Below are 18,317 nucleotides of genomic sequence, written 5' to 3'. Positions count from 1 at the left end.
CAGCTTCTTTTCTTTGAATACTCACTCTCAATTTGACTGGCTACAGTTCAAACATTTTCGAGTGTTAAATTCCTGCCCCCGGTGCCTTTGAATAAAGGAATGTATGTAAGTGCAGATGTCATTCCTCAGCGTAGAGGAGCAAGGGGCCAAAGTCTGGTGTCTTCGTTGTTTGTCTTACATTGTTGCCAGGTAATTTACCAGGGTTCATTTTCCTGTCTTCATGTGGATGCAGCTTCAGCAAGTTTAAGAATATTTATCTTATTTCTGATCAGCTTCTTTAAATTGATTTAATCATGCTGGCTTCCATTTAGGCTTTCCCTTTGTAATGTTGTTTAGGGTTTGTATTTGCTAATATCAGCTTAAGCGCTCAGAGTGAAGCTAAGCTGGACTTTCCAGACAATCTCTGTGCCATATGTGATATTTAATCCTCTTGACTTTCCATTTTTTTCCCTTTTAAAAATAAAATGCCACTGTATCAGATCATCTCTGGTTCTAAGGGTAGCACTGGCTATCACAAGAATGGTGTTTTGATTTCAGCCTGTGAGCCGGTTCCTGATTGCTGCTCAGGACCTGTGGGCTCTTGGCCATCCCAAAAACCTGAGCCTATGGGTGCCCATCCAATCTGCCTGGAGCAACCATGTGTTAGACCCTCCTGGATGTCCCTCTGCATGTGACAGGTGCCAGCACCACTGTCACCAGCTGGCCGTACAGTCACCACAGCAGGAGTCACTCCGACAACGTGCAGTCATCTGGTCTTGTCCATCTGTCTGGGGTGTAGAGCAAGACCATGGGCTTCCTCAAGTGCCACTGGATGTGGGATCTGGTGGGTGCCAGCCCAGCTGAGCCTCTCCCCACCTTCCAGCCTTGGGGACAACCTCTCACCAGGATCTGGGTGATGGGCATCAGCTCTTGACAGCACAGACATAAATGACTTGAACTCCCATGGGTCAGGAGTGAGTCACCTCTAAATTGCCAATTACTGCTTGTAGACACCTCTGTGCTGGTCTGAGCCCCACAGAGGAACAAACACTGGTTTCACTCCCTGGTTTGGGAAGGGGCAAATATAGCTCCTGTCCCCAGGCATTGCAGTGGCACAACAAGCCCCCTGGAGCCTTTTCAGAAGTTAAGACTGCAGAAGTTCAGAAACTTTTAACGACACATCTGAGACCCATTAAAAGTGAGGAATAAACCTCAGTGCTGCTGGGGCAGTAAGGTGCCCTTTCGGGCCACAGCTTCATGAAGCACCAACACCCGAAATGCAACTGGCTTTGGATGTTCCTTCTTCCTCCAGGTGTTGAAAGCTGTTGAAAGCGTGTGGCTATTTTTAATGTGGATCACCTCAGGACATGTTTTTATACCCTGGCTCCAGGACTGGCTGATCCAACATGGCTGATGGGAAGTGTCTGGTGGCTTGAACGCGGCAAGCAAGGTGGCTGGGGACTTCCCAAGCTGTCAGGGTCAGCAACTCCTGAAATGCGTGAAGATGTATCAGCCCCAGCAATGCCAAATATCAGTAACGATGTGCAAGCTTTGGGGACATCAAAGCTTTGGGAACAGGTTGTTATGCTGGAACTGCCATTCAGAGAGGCCACAGCAGCCCCCAGAATGGGGTAGCACAAACCTCCTGACATTCAGCCAAGGCAAATGCAAAGTCCTGCTGCTGGGTTAGGCTAACCCCATGCAAATGGGCAGACTGGGCCTGCAAGGAGATGGCAGCATTGCAGGAAAAGCCCTGCATGTCCAGTAGGCAAGAAGCTGAACATTGGTCAGCAGAGCGCCTTTGCAGCAAAGGCAGCCAGATGCATCCTGGTGTGAGTTAGCAAAGGGCAGCCATCAGCTCAAGGGAGTACTTGTGAGACTGTGTTGGGAGACCTGGCTCCAGTTTAGGGCTCCCCAGTACAAGAAAGGTCCTGGCAAACTGCAGAGAGCCCAGTGGAGGACATGAAGCTGGTCAGGGCCTGGAGCACAGCGCATACGAGGAGAGACTGAGAGGTGGGCTGGTCCAGCCCTCAGAAGAGAAGGTGAAGGAGATATCTGGCTGCTGTGTCCAATTGCCTCAAGGAAGGATTTGGAGACGATGCAGCCAGACTCTTCCTGGAGTGCTTGGTAGGAGGATGAAGGGCAATGGGCATGAGCTGCAACACAGCAAATTCCAGTAGGACAAAAGAAGAAAGTTCTCCATCATGAAGGTGGTCCTGCACTAAAGCATGTCCAGAAACAGGGTTGAGTACCTCCCCATCCTTGGAGGTATCCAAACTGAGGTGGACAAGTCCCTGAGCAAGCTGATCTAACTTTAAAGCTGGCCCTGCTCTGAGCAGGGGCAGGACCAAAGACTCCTGAAGGTGCCTTCCAACTGAAACCCTCCTGTGGCTCCCCAGGCCATAGAGATATGCAAATGGGATGGATAACAAGGAATGCAGCTGAACACAGCCAGCTGAGCACCAAATGCTCACAGAAATTATTTATTCATTACTTACCACCCATAAATTAATTATAATTGTGGCCAATACCAGGGAAGATGCCCACTCCTAACACGTGTGATCTAGGTGTGCTCTCAGCCCTCCCTCCTCTGCCCCTGTGGCCATCACCTGCGCTGCCTGCTGTTGCCAGCTGCCTGCTGCTGCCAGACATCTGCAGGCAGAGCAGGGAACAGCTGAGGCTGCTACAGTGAAATACGAGGGAGACTTTAGGGTCCAAAACGCACTTGTGTGCACTGAAAGTGGGAAGAAGGATTGATCCGGAGGGGCAGGGAGGAGTGCCACATCAGGGAGGGGTGCTCCTGTTTCTGGCCAGTGTCTCCATCACTCTCCCCTCCCCAAAGATGTGGATGCTCTCAGGCCCCACCCTGACCTTGGCAGATTGGTGCATCTGGGGGAAAATTTCCCTTCCAGATTCCCGTATTTCTTAGAGGTGGAAGGTCTCCAAGCAGAGGTTCAGAGAAGCAACACACCTTATGCTTGCTAGAGCCCCTTAAGTCACTCTTAAATCTAGATGAGCTTGTCTAGAAGAAACCAAGGTTATCCAGCAAAGCCAGGAGGTACATTCTCAGTTACAAAAGGGGCGAAAACAAACTAGAAAAGGAAAGCACAGGCTGAAGAGCTGAACTCTGTCATATTCCTGGACTCAGGCTCTTAAGGGTGTCTCTGAGCCACTTTGGCTGCAGAGCCCACTGTTCTATTCCACTTCCACCACAGGACCACACCTCTGGGTGTCTCTAGCTGCTAAGAAGTTCAAAGACAACTTGAGACCTGCCCACCATCCTGGCCCCTCGAGGTTTGGGGCCCTCTTCATGGGGAAGCTGCTGGAGCAGCCCTCAGGGGAATGTCCACAGGCAGGCACTGAACACAGAACTCAGTGCACCGTATTCCCTTGCAGTGTGCTTCCCTGCTCCCACAGCATAGGAAAGCACTGTGCCCAAAGGGCTGTGCTGTAACAGGAGATCTTTTCCCAGGTGCATCCCAGGAGTTTATTGAAATCACCCTGGTGTCCCAAACTGCTGCTGCTGCCAGACACACCTGGTGTGAAGAGAGAAAGCATCTTCTCAAGGTAAGCCATGCAGGTGCTGGGTCACCAGTGTCCCAGACATCTGTGCAGGGTGAGTGCTTGAGGGCAGGACAGCTGCAGGATCAAGGAAGGAAGGAGTCAGCCTCATACTGGGGTTCTGCAAGGCCAGCTCTGCCTTGCTGTGCTCTCTGTGCCCCTCTCCCACAACCAGCAGATGTGGTTGTCCTTGCTGTCCCTCTCACAGCCCAGCAGCCAGATGAGTACCCAAGTGCCTGGTACACGTCTCAAAGTTCACAGCACTGCAGCTCACCTGCTCACAGTGTAGCAGGAGCCCTGCCCCTACTGCAAACACAGCTCTGCCTGGCTGCAGACATGTCCCTTGTTCAACTGTGCCACAGCCTGTTTCCCATCAGTGTTCCTGGTCCGCGGTTCTACAAACCCAGCGAGACTGTGGTGTTGGGCCCTGTTTCATGCATAGCAGCACCCATCAGCTGCTCCTAAGTCTACCTCAAACTCACCTGTCTCATATTAGATCTGATTGCAAATCAAATGCAATTTAATTAGCAGAAAGGCAAACAGACACTTCCTATGACTGGTGATCATCCAGCTAATGACTATCAGATCAGCAGATGTAATTGCAAACCCCTACAGTAATCAGAAAATGAAATGAAGATGCCACTTGCATCCCGCTCGCACAATGCCTTTCACATCTCCTCCTTCCCTGGCTCACGGGCTGGAGGACACTGCTGGGAGAGACGCACAGTCTGCCATGCCTCATCCCTCCTGTGCCCTCCACCTCCCAGTGAGGCAATTGGTGCCAGAGAAGCCAGGCTGATTTTCTCATAGCCCAGACTGTGGCAGTGCCCTGGGGGCACCAGATCCTTGGTATGTCCCCGGTTCTGGGGAAGCCATAAGGTACAAGGAGGGACCTGGGGGTGTGTGCCCTCCCCAGGGGTCTTGCACCAGGTTTGTCTGTGTGCTGTCTTCCAGGTGAATCAGGCATGTAGTTTTCCACCTCTGCTTCCTTAAACGAATACAAAGGCTCTATGGACACTTACTTATACTTAGAACAGGTTTATTTTAGATAAAGGGAAAAGGCTTCAATGGTGACAAAGAGATTTAGGAACCAAAACTCCTCCTGCCTTTGCCCCATGATATGAGCACTTTGGGCCCCAAACATCCTGAGAAGGCACCATGTAAGACCTTGGCTCCTTGTCCAAACCCTGGTGGATCTAAGGAGATGATTCATGGGTCAAAGTCATTTTTTAAATTGGGTTTAACCTGCTAGCTCTTGCAGGCTTGCCCGTGCCAGGGTTACCCACAGTGGCATGCTTGAGCAAAGGGCTCTTCTCCCTGATGCTACAGCCATTTCCCTGCTTGGCTTTGCTTCTCTGAGCTGACCATGTTGCACCATGTCCTCTTCGATTGGACTCTCCCCTCTGCAGGCATTCTGGCAGCCTGGCTCAGCTTCCTCCTCATTGAGCGGGCTCCCTGCTCCCTGTGCACCACCTGACAAGGTATCACTAATGTACCACAGCATCAGTATTTTCCCACATGGACTAGAAACCTCTCTGTTGTCCCCAAGGCCAGTTTGGTACCCTGTGCCACACTCACGACTCATGACTACCCTGGGCTGACCGGACTGCTGGCTTTCCAGCCAAGGACCCTGTAGGCAGGGGACTGCTCTGTAGTCCCAAAGCTCCTGTGCCCACCTAGTTTTCCTTCTTTTTCTTTCCCCTAAAGCCTTGTAAATGCCTGGTACTTTTCAGGCTCTTTCCTTGCAGATTTTCTACTCTTTCCAGATACCCTTCTTATCGTATATATGTTGCTTTTTTGCTAGGGGAGAAGCCCTGCTCCACCAGCCTCTCCCTCGTGCTTGAAAGGGAGTTTTTAGTTGGGTTTTGCACCTTTTCTTTTATAAAATCCCAGCTCTTTTCTACATTTGCATGCTCAACTTCCCAAATCTGCCCAGCTGCAGTAACCAGCTCTCCTTACTTGTCCTGATTTGTGCTTGTTCACAGGCACAGCCACCAATCTGCTCCTATTGATCTTCCCATTTGCACAAAATGGCATTGACTCATGCCTACCCTAGCTGCAGATATTTTCTCAGATAGCTCTTCTAAAAACAGCCTATTTTTCAGGAACAGGTACAAAAAAAACCCATCAGCTTGCTTCATGTTGTGACCTGGTGAAGAGATATGTGAGATGTCATATCCAAGGATATCTGGAATTACCATTACAGACAAGGCTATGATTCATAACTCCACCACCCCTCCAAAAGTTACTCTTCCTGGAAGGATTTCTCCCTGGGGCTTTGTCCTTGCCCCAGTCTGGCTGGGGGATCTGTGAGAGGCTCCCAGCACCATCCAGGCAGACCTTCCTTTCCCTCCTTCCCAAGGCAATCTAGATCCAGGAAGATCTTTTGTTGGTGCCTTTCAACATCTTATGCTGTGCTACCCTTCCTCCTCGCCTCCCATTCTTACCTTCTCCTCCTGCATCCTCCATTGCCTCTGCTCTGGTCACAGCAGCTATTCCTCTGACCTCTGGGAACATCTGGTGCCATGGGCAGCTCCATGTAGTAATTTGAGTTGCTCCGTGCCAGCTTTGCATGAGGCCACAATTGTTTGTGCTATTTCCTATGGATCATCTGGTCTTCCTCAGCCAGAGGAGACATCAGCCTTTTGCTACCCATACCACTCTCTCAGCTGCTCTTATCCCTACAGTTGCTTCCCTTCCCTCTGTGGTTGTGTCCTTGTTTATCAACTCCAACTCTTCCAGCACAAACCAAACCAGCATGGCGAGTACATGCCTCTGCTTCAACCTCCATTCCTTTCGTGGTTCAAAGCCTGGCATCAGATCCCTGAAGGCTTCTCCCATCCCACTGGTGTGCCTCCTTGCATTGAGGAGTGTGTCCGTGGAGGCTCCCAGCTGCTCAAGCACCCCAGCCCTTCCCGTGGCATCCAGCCTTGGGCTGGCTGCTCTTCTCTCCCTCCCTGCTCGCACACCCACCCAACTGCTGGGCAACAGGACAAATCCACAGCCCATCCCTGAATCACCACATTGTGGAGCACATCCCCAGCATGGTGGGGTTGTCCTTGTTCCTTCTTGGAGGGAGCTTGCAATGTCATTTGAGGGTGCTCAAGTCTTCTCAGCCTGGCACCCACCTCCTTTTTGTTCCTGGCAGATGCTCCCACACTTCTCTGGTGACAGCTGTGTCAGTACCAACAGCTTCTTGCAGGCTTGTGCAAATCTCTGATGATCTCCTTACTGCTCTTCCTGTGGATTCAGTAGTTTTAGGTTCACACTCAAAATCTTCTGTATCTCATCTCCATTTATGCCTGAGCTCCAGTGTCTCATTAGATTCAGAGTCTTTCCCTTTTCCTGCAGGCTAGTGTCTCTGCTTTTCCTTGCCACCTTCAAGTCTGTTTGAACAACACAGTCACCTTCAGATGCCTTTCTGGTCCTCCTATGATCTCTCAGACTCTTGGAGGTCCCTCCCTTGCACTGTTTTCTAGGTGTGAACATGAAGCTAACAACTACAGTGCAGTATTTGCAAGCAGACACCTTCTTTGTCTGTAATGTTCAAAGATATTTTTTTTGAGATCTGCTCCCACAGTCTGTGATGGAGAGGGGAAGGAGGAGACCTTTCTGTATCCTCACTAATGGTGTAAACGCAATTTGCTCCCCTGAAGGGCAGCAGCTCTTCAGGCAGAACCTGTCACGTTTTGTGGCATCTTTAGATCAATCTCCAGTTGCAGCCCAGGAAACCGGGAGGGGAGAGAGGAGCTCTCTCATCTGCTCTCATTTAGCAGTCCCTGGGATCCTTACTGACCACAGTGGTGAGGTCCCAGCTCTCTCTGGTCTCCTTCAGGTGACAAAGAGTTGGGGGTTGCCTTGAGGATTGAAACCCCATGGACTGAGACCCACCATCTGCCCCCAGAGATGTGTGTACGTCCCAAGTCCCTGGAGCGAGGTGTGAGGAATGCCAGGGCAGTGACATGGCTTCAGCCCACCAAGCAGCAGAGTGGAGGGCTGGTGATGCACAACAGCAGGGGTGAGTGCTCACGCTCTTTCTACCTGTCCTTATCTCCTCCAGATCTCCCTGTAGATGAGCCCCAAATCCCTACAGCAGGGAAATCTCAGCAGCCCCACCATGTTCCTTCTCTTGGGATTTTCCAGTACCTACAGAGCACAGGTGACCCTCTGCCTGTGCTTCTCACTCATTTACCTGGTGACGGTGCTGGGGAACCTGCTCATCGTGACCCTCATCTGGCTGGATGCCCACCTGCACTCCCCTATGTATTTCTTCCTGGGCCACCTCTCCTTCCTGGACATCTGCTACTCCTCTGTCACCCTCCCTAAGATCCTTGGAGACTCGCTCTCACCACAGAAGACCATCTCCTTTGTGGGCTGCATTATGCAGATCTACTTCTTCCTTTGCTTTGGGGGCTCTGAGTGCATACTCCTGGCTGCCATGGCCTATGATCGGTACCTGGCCATCTGCCAGCCCCTCCACTACCCAGCGCTCATGAGCAAGAAGATGCGCCACTGCTTAGTGGCCATTTCATGGCTGAGCGGCTCCTTCTCCTCTCTGATCCAGGCCTTCCTCACAGCCTGCTTGCCCTTCTGCGGGTCCAACATGATCGACCACTTGTTCTGTGAGATACCGTTCTTGCTGAAGGCGTCCTGCAGCCCTAATGCCCTCCTCAGCAAGGCTGCCTTATATGCTTTGGCTGGGACTATTGCAATTGGCTCTTTCCTCCTTACTCTTGTGTCATACGTTCACATCATCAGGATTGTCCTCCAGAAGGGAGCAGGAACACAAAGGGCCTTTGCCACCTGCACCTCCCACCTGACCGTGGTGACCCTGTTCTTTGGCACTGGGGCCATTGCATACCTGGTGCCTCACTCCAGTGGCTCCAAGGAGATCGACGAGGTCCTCGCCCTGCTGTATGCTGTTGTGACCCCCATGCTCAACCCCATCATCTACAGCTTGAGAAACAGTGAGGTCAAAGGGGCCATCAGGAAAGCCCTGCACAGAGAGGTGTTACGGATGTCCACCAAGGTTGCAGGCATCGTGCTGAGCGACCCCCACCCTCCCCACTGCAGGGACGCAGCTCTTGGTGACCCAACACACATGAACGAGTCTAGGACTCCCGGTCAGGAAGTACCATGTGGTGCTGGTGGGGGCACAACAGCAGCTCCTAGCTCTGCCTCACCGCATCCTATGCTCAGTCCCATTATCGCCCAGTGGGGACCCGGGGGCTGGGTACCTAATTCACAGCATTGTCCCGCACAAAGTCTGAAAGCCCCTAGCACAGCTGGCTTGAACTTGCACTGCCAGCTTCAGAAAGCCCAACTCATGCAAGTACAACCCCAGGCACATGAGCTGTGTCTCATCCCATCCCAGGAGCTGGGTACCATCCTTCCAGTGTGGAGCACTGCAGAGGTCTTCACCCTCTCGGACCGGTGGTAGAAGGATGGCATGCAACGTTTTCTGGAGACCTGAATAGACTAGGAAGGTATTTTGTAAAATTGCTGATTGCTTGGCCACAGGAGTTCTCCCAATAAGTAATTCTGGGAACTTTTTTCCTAAGAAATAGGCATTGCCCGGGTAGAGAAGCTGTACTGGTTGTCCACAGGCTGCCTTTGATGTGACAGTGCCCTTGGTAAGCCTTATTTTTTTTAATCATTTATCTACACCAGGGCTTTGTCAGGCTTTCTGGAAAGAGGTTTTATTCCTAAACAGATCCATTTCTGAGGTGAAACATCATGCAAAGCACAGCAGTAATGCTTGGCTGTTTGCATCTCCAGTTAAGTGGTGGATAATCTTGTCTGGGCTGGACTTGCAGACACTGCAGAGCTGGATGTCTTTCCCTTAATGCAATAAAATACGTATAAGTAGAAAAACCATTGTCGGGGGATTGATCTTTGTAGTTTCAGGAGTCAAAGTTAATCCTGGGAACGGAGAGCTGCTTCCACATGCAAAATGGTGGCGATAAGGCAGGAGTGTGGGTGGGAGTGCAGATTAATCTGGTTCATGACATGCCTTCAGGAAGGGTTCAGGGGCTCTCAGCAGCACACAGAGCCAGGAAGGTGTTACCTGGTGGTCATAAATAAAGGAGTGTGAAAGGATGCTGTGACCACTGCTCAGTGCATGCAAGAAGATATACCTACAGGCATAGTGAAACACATGTTCCTCAGACCTCAGCTGAATGTTGGGCTGGGATTTCTTTACAAGACTCTGTAAGACTCCTACTTAGCAGAAATTAAGGGAACTGGTTTTCTGTGATTGGAAACAGCCCTGTCCCTGATGGAGCCAAGGATTTCCCAGTAAGAACCCAACGTGTCTTATCCCACTCAGGTGAGGATGCAACACATCCTCCCAGAGCACATGGACAAGGCAAGGCCAGTTGGGGAACCCAATTTTTAGGACATCTACAAAATCAGCAGATTCTTTGGAAATAAAACAGGAATTTCACATTCCTTCCCACCCACAGTCCCCAGGGCAGGGTGAGCCAGAGCTATCTGCCACCCCTCTGCTCTCCCTACTGACAGGGAAACCTGTGATTTCATAATTGCTCCTGCCAGTTGTAGCTATGTTAGTATTTGGCCAGGTATGCACCTCTGGAGGTGCCAGGCAGGGAAAGAGGATGGAGAACCCTTGTGGCAGGGAAGGGTCAGGCACCACAAGTCCTGAGTGTGCTCCATGGTCAGCTTTCATCAACTCACAACACCAACGGGGAGACCACACCACAATATGAACCAACAGAGCTTGCTGTAAATTCCAGCAGTGTCACTAGGGATGAAAGAAATGTATATCCCTTTTATCAGACTTATCTGTCAGGGGAGATCCCTGCTTTCTCTGCCCCAGGGGGTATGCAAGACAATCTATTGGGTGCAGGAAAAAAGTATTTTTGGTACCATTAATAAATAAAATAATATTTTAAAACTAGTGTTTATTTAATCTTTCTCTTGTCCTTTTAAAATGTTGATTACTGTGTATGTTTTATGACATGCATGTATATTATTTATGAATAAATATATATATATTGGGGATGCCTGCTCAAAAGTTTTTCACTGATAAGGGTGTGCAATGAAAAAAGTTTTGAGACCACTGCTCTACACCACCACATCTGAGCAAAAAAGTCTGGGGGAGTGAAGCTTTACCCACAGCAAAGGAAGATCTAGGGATGAAATGAGGATCACTTAAGCAGATGTGCCATATCCTGGGACCAGGTGGGATGCACCCCAGGGTGCCGAGGAGCTCATTTGGCGCTCTCCATCACTCTGGAGCCTTTTGCTTTCAACCCATGGAAACCATTGGTGGGACTGAAGCTGGCAGAGAATTTCTTACCCCCTTCTCCCTGCCCTCTCAGAGGACCTGAGGGGATGGCTCTGTCTCAGACCTTGGTAGGAACACACCATTTGGCTGCAGGCGGGGAGAAACCCAGCTAACCATGTGTCCTGGTTTGGGCTGGGATAGAGTTCATTTTCTTTCTAGCAGCTGGTATAGTGTTATGTTTTGGATTTAGTATGAGAAGAATGTTGATAACACACTGATGTTTTCAGTTGTCACTGAGTAGTGTTTGGAATAAGTCAAGGATTTTTCAGCTTCTCAAGCCCATCCAACAAGAAAGCTGGAAGGCCACGAGAAGTTGGCACAGGACACAGCCAGGGCAGCTGACCCAAACTGGCCAAAGAGGTATTCCATACCATGTGGTGTCATGCCCAGTATATAAACTGGGGGGAGGGAGTTGGCCTGGGGGGATCGTTGCTTAGGAACTAACTGGGCATCGGTGTGCAAGTGGTGAGCAATTGCATTGTAAATCACTTGTTTTGTGTATTCCAATCCTTTTATTACTATTGTCATATTATTATTGTTATTATTATCATTATTAGTTTCTTCCTTTCTATTCTATTAAGCCATTCTTATCTCAACCCACGAGTTTTACCTTTTTCTTTCCAATTCTCTCCCCCATCCTACTGGGTGCGGGAGAAGTGAGTGAGTGGCTGCATGGTGCTTAGTTGCTGGCTGGGTTTAATCCATGACACCATGTTAACTTGGCACTGGCCATCACACAGACAGGGGACAAGGGAGGGTTTGCTCCACTGCCTCTGAGGATTCGTGCACAGGGATGAAAGCTCTGAGCTGCCTGCAGAGCTTGTCTTTCTCACAGGTGTGCTGAAGATGAAGGTCATTTTCTTGCTCCAGGAGTTGATACTTCTGTTGATGCTTCAGGCCTGGGCAAAAATCCCTCTGAAAGAATATCGTGATGGAGAGAAGGTAATGCTGCTGGAGGGTGTTTTCCAGTGGTGGAGGACAGGGAAGATGCCTTGCTTGGACACGGTCTCCCTGAGGGAGCAGAGGTCAGACAAAACCTACCTGCCTGTTTTCACAAGGACCCCTGTTCCTGCTGGAAGTCAAAGTCCCTCAGGCTTCCTGGCATTCACCAGCATGACATTTAGGTGCTTGAATGCCTTAGTGGGACAGTCAGCAGGATAGTGAGGGTCACAGCGTACCTGGGTTTGGCCAAGTGGAGCTTGCATTGGTTTAGCTCTTTATGGCAGACTGCAGTTGTGCCTGGCAAAAGAGATGTTCATCCTCCCTGTCAGCGGCCTGGGAAGAGGAGGGAGTGGGGGATTCCTGTTCTATCCCTGAATCTCTCATTGCTCACTGTATTAATCACTGCACAGCCATGCTCTCTAGCTTGCAGGGAAGTGGCACACCATCACCGTAGGTTCCCACTCCAGCTCAATCAAAGACCTCAAGAAATATGAGAAGGTGTCTGTAAGCACCATATTTCACCATGATGATGAAATAATCATCAAAACTTTAATTCCTGGGTAAGTGTCAGTTCAAATCTTCTCATTTGCTGTGGCTTTCACCCATGGCTCCTCTCCTTCTTGCTCTTTACCTCCGTTAGCTCTTGAGTTCTTCATAAAACATAGAAAGAACTACACAGATCCCTGGGGGGTGGTTGCTTCCCAACCTGGTAACACATGGGTGCTGACTGTGCGCACAGAGCAGAGCTGTCAGGAGCTGTTCTCTCGCCTCCAACCTGGAAGTGACCAACCAGCTGTCGAAAAATACAGTGGACATGGGAGCACCTGCCATGTGGCTGGAGACTTCAGGAGGTGAGACCAGAGAGGCTGCTGTGTCAGAGCTCTGCACCCAAGCAGATGTCCAACAGCTGCTCCTGCTGCCAATTTGGACTTGAGATACAACTAAGTTTGGCAAAAATGGAGCAAGGGACTGTGCCAGGAATCCCTCTGGTCCATGGGGGAGGTTTGCTCTTTTGGGTTTCAGGTGGAGTCAGAGAATTAATTCATCCCTGGGTGTTTGTAAAGCACCTTCAATTGGGCAGCATCAGGGACTGGAGAAGCATCACTAAATCACAGAAATTTGACAGAAACACCTTTGTATTTAATCTACCTTTACCAGTGCAGGACTGTCTTCAATCCCATTCTGGGAGCGTGTCTGAGAAGAGAGGCCAAAATCAACCGAGCTTCTTCCCAGTGGAAATGACTGATGTGGCTTCACATGCTTTAAAGACCTGATGAGAAATGAAAATTAGTTTGTTCTTTCGTCTAGCACTGGCTAGAGGATCCCACCCATTACCTCTGCATTTAGCCCAATTAATTGTGAGATAACCCTGTTCCCCCTAGAAAGGTGTCCAGTCTTGTTTAGAAGATGATGAGAGATGGAAATTTTAGCATTCCCTTGACAGCTTCCTCCCAACCACCCTGACATTGCTAATTATTCTTTATCTCTAACTGGAACTGCCTGAGCTCAAGTTCCAAGTGCAGCTTCATGCCTCTCACAGAAGGTATTTGGACTGGAGCAACCAAATGACCTCTCAAGCTGCTTTTTGAGGAGGCCCACTAGGAAAGCTGAGGGCTTTTTATGCCATTAGCTGGAGTCCCATGTTCTTTATTTGTTCTTCAGCCTGCAGGATGTGAGCAGAGGATGGTGGTCTTAAAAAAAAACCTGATTGACCTGGCCAATACACAAACTCCTGTAAGTACCAGGGGACCGCGAGGGAGGATATGGGACCTGACCCAGCAGCAGGGCTTAAGCCATCCCTGGAACAGGACCCCTCCAGAGCACAAACATCAGTGTGGGCTATTCCCCACTGTGTAGGTGGCAGTTTCATGTACTACCACAAAGTGTATCATGGAGAGCTAGGGATTTCCATGCCATGCTCCCTGGGCTCCCTATACCAGGCCCTTCAGATAACTGTGTTGCCGATTAACGTCTCCACCCAGGCACAGGGATGCCTGTCCCAGAGCCCAGCCCAGCTCTGTGCACCCTCCCAGCTCTCTGTCTCTCTCTGTGAAGCATGCTGGAGTCAGTATTTGCAGGTGACACCATCTGGGGCAGAAAGGTCCCTTTGCTGTGTGGCACAATAGGGCCAGGTCACAGGGAGAGACTGTGAACACATGCTGATCTACCTGCACACCTGGTCATCAGTGAGGGTCCATGCTGAGTTAGCCAAAAGAGAGGTTGTCCAGGAGCATCCGCAGAGAGCTCCAACCTCCAGCATGTCAGATACAATGCTGGGGGACCTCAGCCTCTCTCTTGGCGCAATTTAGTCCCAGCAGGCCTCCATGGAGGAGTAAGATCCTGAAGCTTGCAGATTTGGGCTGTTAAAAGCATACTTTGTTCCCAAGACTAAATAAACATCTTTCTTTAGGCTCTTCAGGGCTTAGGAGCCCTGACAATGGTCTGGAGTAAAGAAGTGATGCTTCTCACAAGCACAGGAAGAACCAATGGCTTTTAGAGGGCTGCAGCCCCAGGTGGTCCCAGGTCCATGGGATCACCCTGAGAGGGAGACGTCCCGGTTGGAGGGGCTGGAAGTGACTGTGTCCCACAGCTAAGGAGAGGCACAGGTGGTCCTTGGGACAAAGCTAGTGTGTGAGGAGGTCCCACACTGTGCCAAGGTGGAGGCAGTGGGGATGGGTGGGGAGCCAGGATCTGGAGGATGGTGGGTAGGCAGAGAGAGGGACTTCAGGGACTCAGTCCAGGGTGCACAGGAGGTGCAGGCTGTACAGGGGGTGATGAAGGGGGTAAGAGATGTGCAAGGGGTGCAGAGAAGGGGTGTTGGGTATGTGAGGGGTAGAGGAGGAGTGTAGGGGATGCTGTGTGCAGGGGAGGGATGCTGGGTGTGGGTGGTGTAAAGGAGGGGTGCAGTCTGTAGGGTGGAGGGGTTTGGATGTAAGGGGTGCAGAAGAGGGGTACAGGGTAAGGCTCAGGCAGGATGTATGTAAGAATATGTGCACAGCTGCTCCAGGAGCTGCCGGAGCACCAGGAGCCCCCTGGCACGGGGAGGATCAGCCTGCATCCCAGCCGGAGGTGATGCCCTGAGCTGGTTCTCCTCCCAACCACATATAAAACATCCCACCACTTTCTCCTGCAGGGCGAGATCTCACCATCTGTGGCCTGGTCAATATGGGCTACACCAGCCCCACCACCCTCCTCAGTGACTGGCAATATCAGGGGCTGACCATCTCAGTGGTGACTCTCTACAGTAAGTGTCAGAAGAAGTGTCACAAAAAAGCTCAGTGATGCCCAGGGAGGCAAGGGCTGTGGGGGGCTGACCCTCCAGCAAGCCCCTATCAGCAGGACAGGAGCTGCTGGACAGTTTGTCCTGCTGCTCTAGGGGTGTTGGGGGTCTGGGTGCTCTGGCAGATCTGCATGGGACCCCCAAAGTGTTCCTGGTGCTACCCCCATGGGAGGAGGAAGAGGTCTGTGGACATGGGGCCAGGCTGCAGCCACATCTCTGTCCCTGCAGGCGGAGACACTGAAGCAAAACCTGTTGTGATAGAGAAATTCAGACACCATGAACCAGATGGGACTTTCCAAGAAGCAGATGATCGTGCTGCCCAAAGCCAGTAAGAGCAACCCGCAGCCCCTGTCCCTGGGTCCTCTTTGCCTGGGGATTCCTGCCCTCAGCTCTCGCATGGAGCACAGAGATCATGAGAGGCAGAGGGTGATTTTGACACCTTCCCATGGCTGCTGCACTGAGAGAACTACAGGGACCACAGTGCCCTGGGATGCACTGACCTGGGTCAGGCTCTGCCCTCACAGGCAATGCATGGGCTGTGAGGCAGGAACATTGCTACCAACTGGGGTCCACAGGGGATTTTAGCCTGTGCATCCCTCTGGGTGGGTGCTGAGCAGTTTTCCTCAGGGCTGCATTACTCCTCAGGCTCCTCTCTGAAGCAGGAGATGGGCCTCATACCTTTTTGTCTTTGCAGAGGAGTGTACCCCACCGTTGGATTAGGTGAGCCAGAGCTCTGGCTCTCCCACCCTGGGGCTGGGACAAGCTCCCAGCATCCTCCTGCACTCCCAGCCAGAACCTTGGGCACAGGGACTCTGGGCACAACTGCCCAAAAGCAGCCCACAAGTAACCTCCAGCCTCAAGCACCATTCTGGGGAGAGGCCAAGCCCCAGACAAAGGCCAGAAAAGCTACTTTTTTCTTTTTTTCCTTTCACCAAGTAAATTTTAAGATCTGAAACTCAGTATTAGCAGGAGACATGGCCTCAGCCTGCATTTTGGGAGGTCAAAAACCAGCAGCCGTCTGCAATGGGCCAGACCCTTGAAGCTGGGGCTGGGCTTACAGCAAGCAGCAAGCACTGCTCTGAAGAGGGGGAATGGGATCAGGGCATCCCAGGATAACTCAGGCTGTAAGGGACCTTTGGACATCTGTAGTCCACCCCTTGCCACAGCAAGGCTGAGGTTACTGAGGCTTTCATCCAGTATGGTCTTGCAAGCCCCAAGGGTGGTGATGGCATGGCTTCTGTGGGTCCCTCTCTGCCTCCCCCAGGAGAGCAGGTCGCACCTCGTCACCAGCCCCGCTTGCCCCCAATGGGTCAGTGCTGGAGGATCCAGCTCAGCTCCCTGCTCTGCAGCCCCACTGCACTCGGGGCTGGCTCCCATGGCCTCCTCCTCTGCCTCCCCACCCACTTGCTCCCAAATGAAGAGATGGTGAGCCTGCCCCATGGCTGGGTGTGATGCTGGGGAGTGCTGGGACCCTCGCAGAGGTGCTTTGGGCTCTCAGACATCCCCTGTCCAAGTAGGCAGCATGGGGCAGGGGTCTCCTCCCCGCCTTGCCAGGACTTACAGACTCCCCTGGACACACACCAGTGCCCCCCCAGTTACCTCCCATTTGCTCCCGACCAGCTGGGTGGCCACAGGCTTGATGTGCACACGGGGAAGCGGTTGTACCACCATCCCCACCTGCCTCGCCCGCAGACCCGCTTGCCCAAATGCCCCCACTTGGGGCTGCCCTGGCCCCACCACCCCTAGGCTGGCCCAGCACTTGCTGGGTTTGCCTCTGCACAGACCTGTTGCTGGTTCCCAGCCATTTGCCACAGGTGGCTTATGGTTGCTCCTGGCCACAGCCATGCTGTGGATCTGTGGTCCATGTCAGCTATGTAACTCACCACCGCTGCAGATCTGGTCCCTGTGGTCCTCACCCCCACCAGAAGCCAGCATCTTGCCCTGACACCAAGAGGGGAACCCCCAGCAGCTATGGGGCTCTGGAAAGCCCATGGTGGGGCAGGGGCAGCAACCACCCCATTGAGGGTGCAGAGCTGCAGCAGGGCCAGGTCACCTGCAGTGCCTGGGGACCTGCCCCAGCCCTGTGGGTGAGGGGTCCCAGGCAGACTGTGCCCTGGAGGTGCCAAGCTCTGGCCATGTGATGGCACCCTCATGCTGCACAAGTGCACCCGTGGCTGGGAGCACCAGTCCCCTGGGTGCAGCCAGAGGTGCTGGGTTGTTGACACACGAGGACAGGACCTAGCAGGGACTTTGCCCACCAGCTGAGGTTGGCATCTCTGTCACCTGGTAACAGGGACAACGCAGGGCAGAAGAAAAGCTTGGCTCTTTCAGAGTGTATTAAAATCAGTGAGTTTATTAAGGATTTGTATCAGCATAAATGGGACCAGTTAGTCCCAGTAACCCTTTGGTTTGGCCCAGTATCCATCCCAGTAGCCCTCCAACCCCACCTTCCTGCACAGCAAAAAGCAGCAGGTTAAAGATGTGGTTACTGGCCCTGGTGTGGGCACTTGTCCCGGGTCTCCCGGCACCATTGCCCAGCGTGCTTGCTGGTCCCAGAGGTGCATGTTAAAATTGAGAAGCAGTTAATGGGTACAGAGCTCCAGCAAACCAGGGAGCAAAGAAAATGCAGGTCTTTCCTTTGGAAGTAAAATCCCAGACAGCTGGCAGGAGCAAAAGGCCAAGGAAATTAAGGAAGAAAGAAAATCTTAAGAGATATCTATTCTGCTGGAGGCAGATGACAAGGCTGCAAAGAGTGTTGTCCCCACGGCTGGCCCTACTCCATTCTGTCACTCATCTCTGCCTGTACCTTCCTATACAGCCTTGGTGTCAGCGAAAGCCATGGGCAGGCGGCAGCCCTTGCCAAAGCCCAGCCCAGCCCAGCATCCCCGGCACACCGCACCCCCAGCCTCTCACTCTCGGCAAACCTTGGAAAGCCACGGAGCAGGCTGACAGCCTGCCAGGGCACCGCTGACACTCTAACGGGGCTCCTGCCACGAGCGCCATTGGCTGGGGCTAAGCCCAGACACGTGGCAGGGCACTGGCCATGGGAATCCCTCCACCAAGAATTAGGGACTGAAGAGGCAGCACATGTTGGCCAGCGGGATCCCGGACAGCGGGTCCTGTCAAACATAACATCGTCTTGCTCTTGCCAAGGTCTCAGGTCCATGCCTGGAGCACAGGGCAGGAAATCGGATGCCTAGGTTTTGCAAAGCTGCCTGCCTCAGCATCCCCTGACTCCAGGGAGAA

At 52.0% G+C, this 18,317-nt stretch overlaps 1 protein-coding gene across 1 annotated transcript; it reads left to right on the top strand.

Annotated features, from left to right (window-relative positions):
• The first annotated feature begins 1,941 nt into the window (after positions 1 to 1,941).
• On the top strand, positions 1,942 to 15,403 carry LOC126052368 (olfactory receptor 10A7-like). Its single transcript, XM_049832921.1, has 6 exons — positions 1,942 to 1,970; positions 7,648 to 8,663; positions 11,685 to 11,791; positions 12,531 to 12,642; positions 14,925 to 15,035; positions 15,300 to 15,403. Exons 1-6 carry the CDS (start codon positions 1,942 to 1,944, stop codon positions 15,401 to 15,403), a joined length of 1,479 nt encoding a protein of 492 aa, XP_049688878.1.
• The last annotated feature ends 2,914 nt before the right edge of the window (positions 15,404 to 18,317 follow it).

The sequence above is a fragment of the Accipiter gentilis genome, chromosome 29, assembly GCF_929443795.1.
Source record: "Accipiter gentilis chromosome 29, bAccGen1.1, whole genome shotgun sequence".
Classification (NCBI taxonomy): domain Eukaryota; kingdom Metazoa; phylum Chordata; class Aves; order Accipitriformes; family Accipitridae; genus Astur; species Astur gentilis.
The sequence above is the reverse complement of the archived record's forward strand: the minus strand, read 5'-3'. Positions and strand labels throughout refer to the sequence as shown.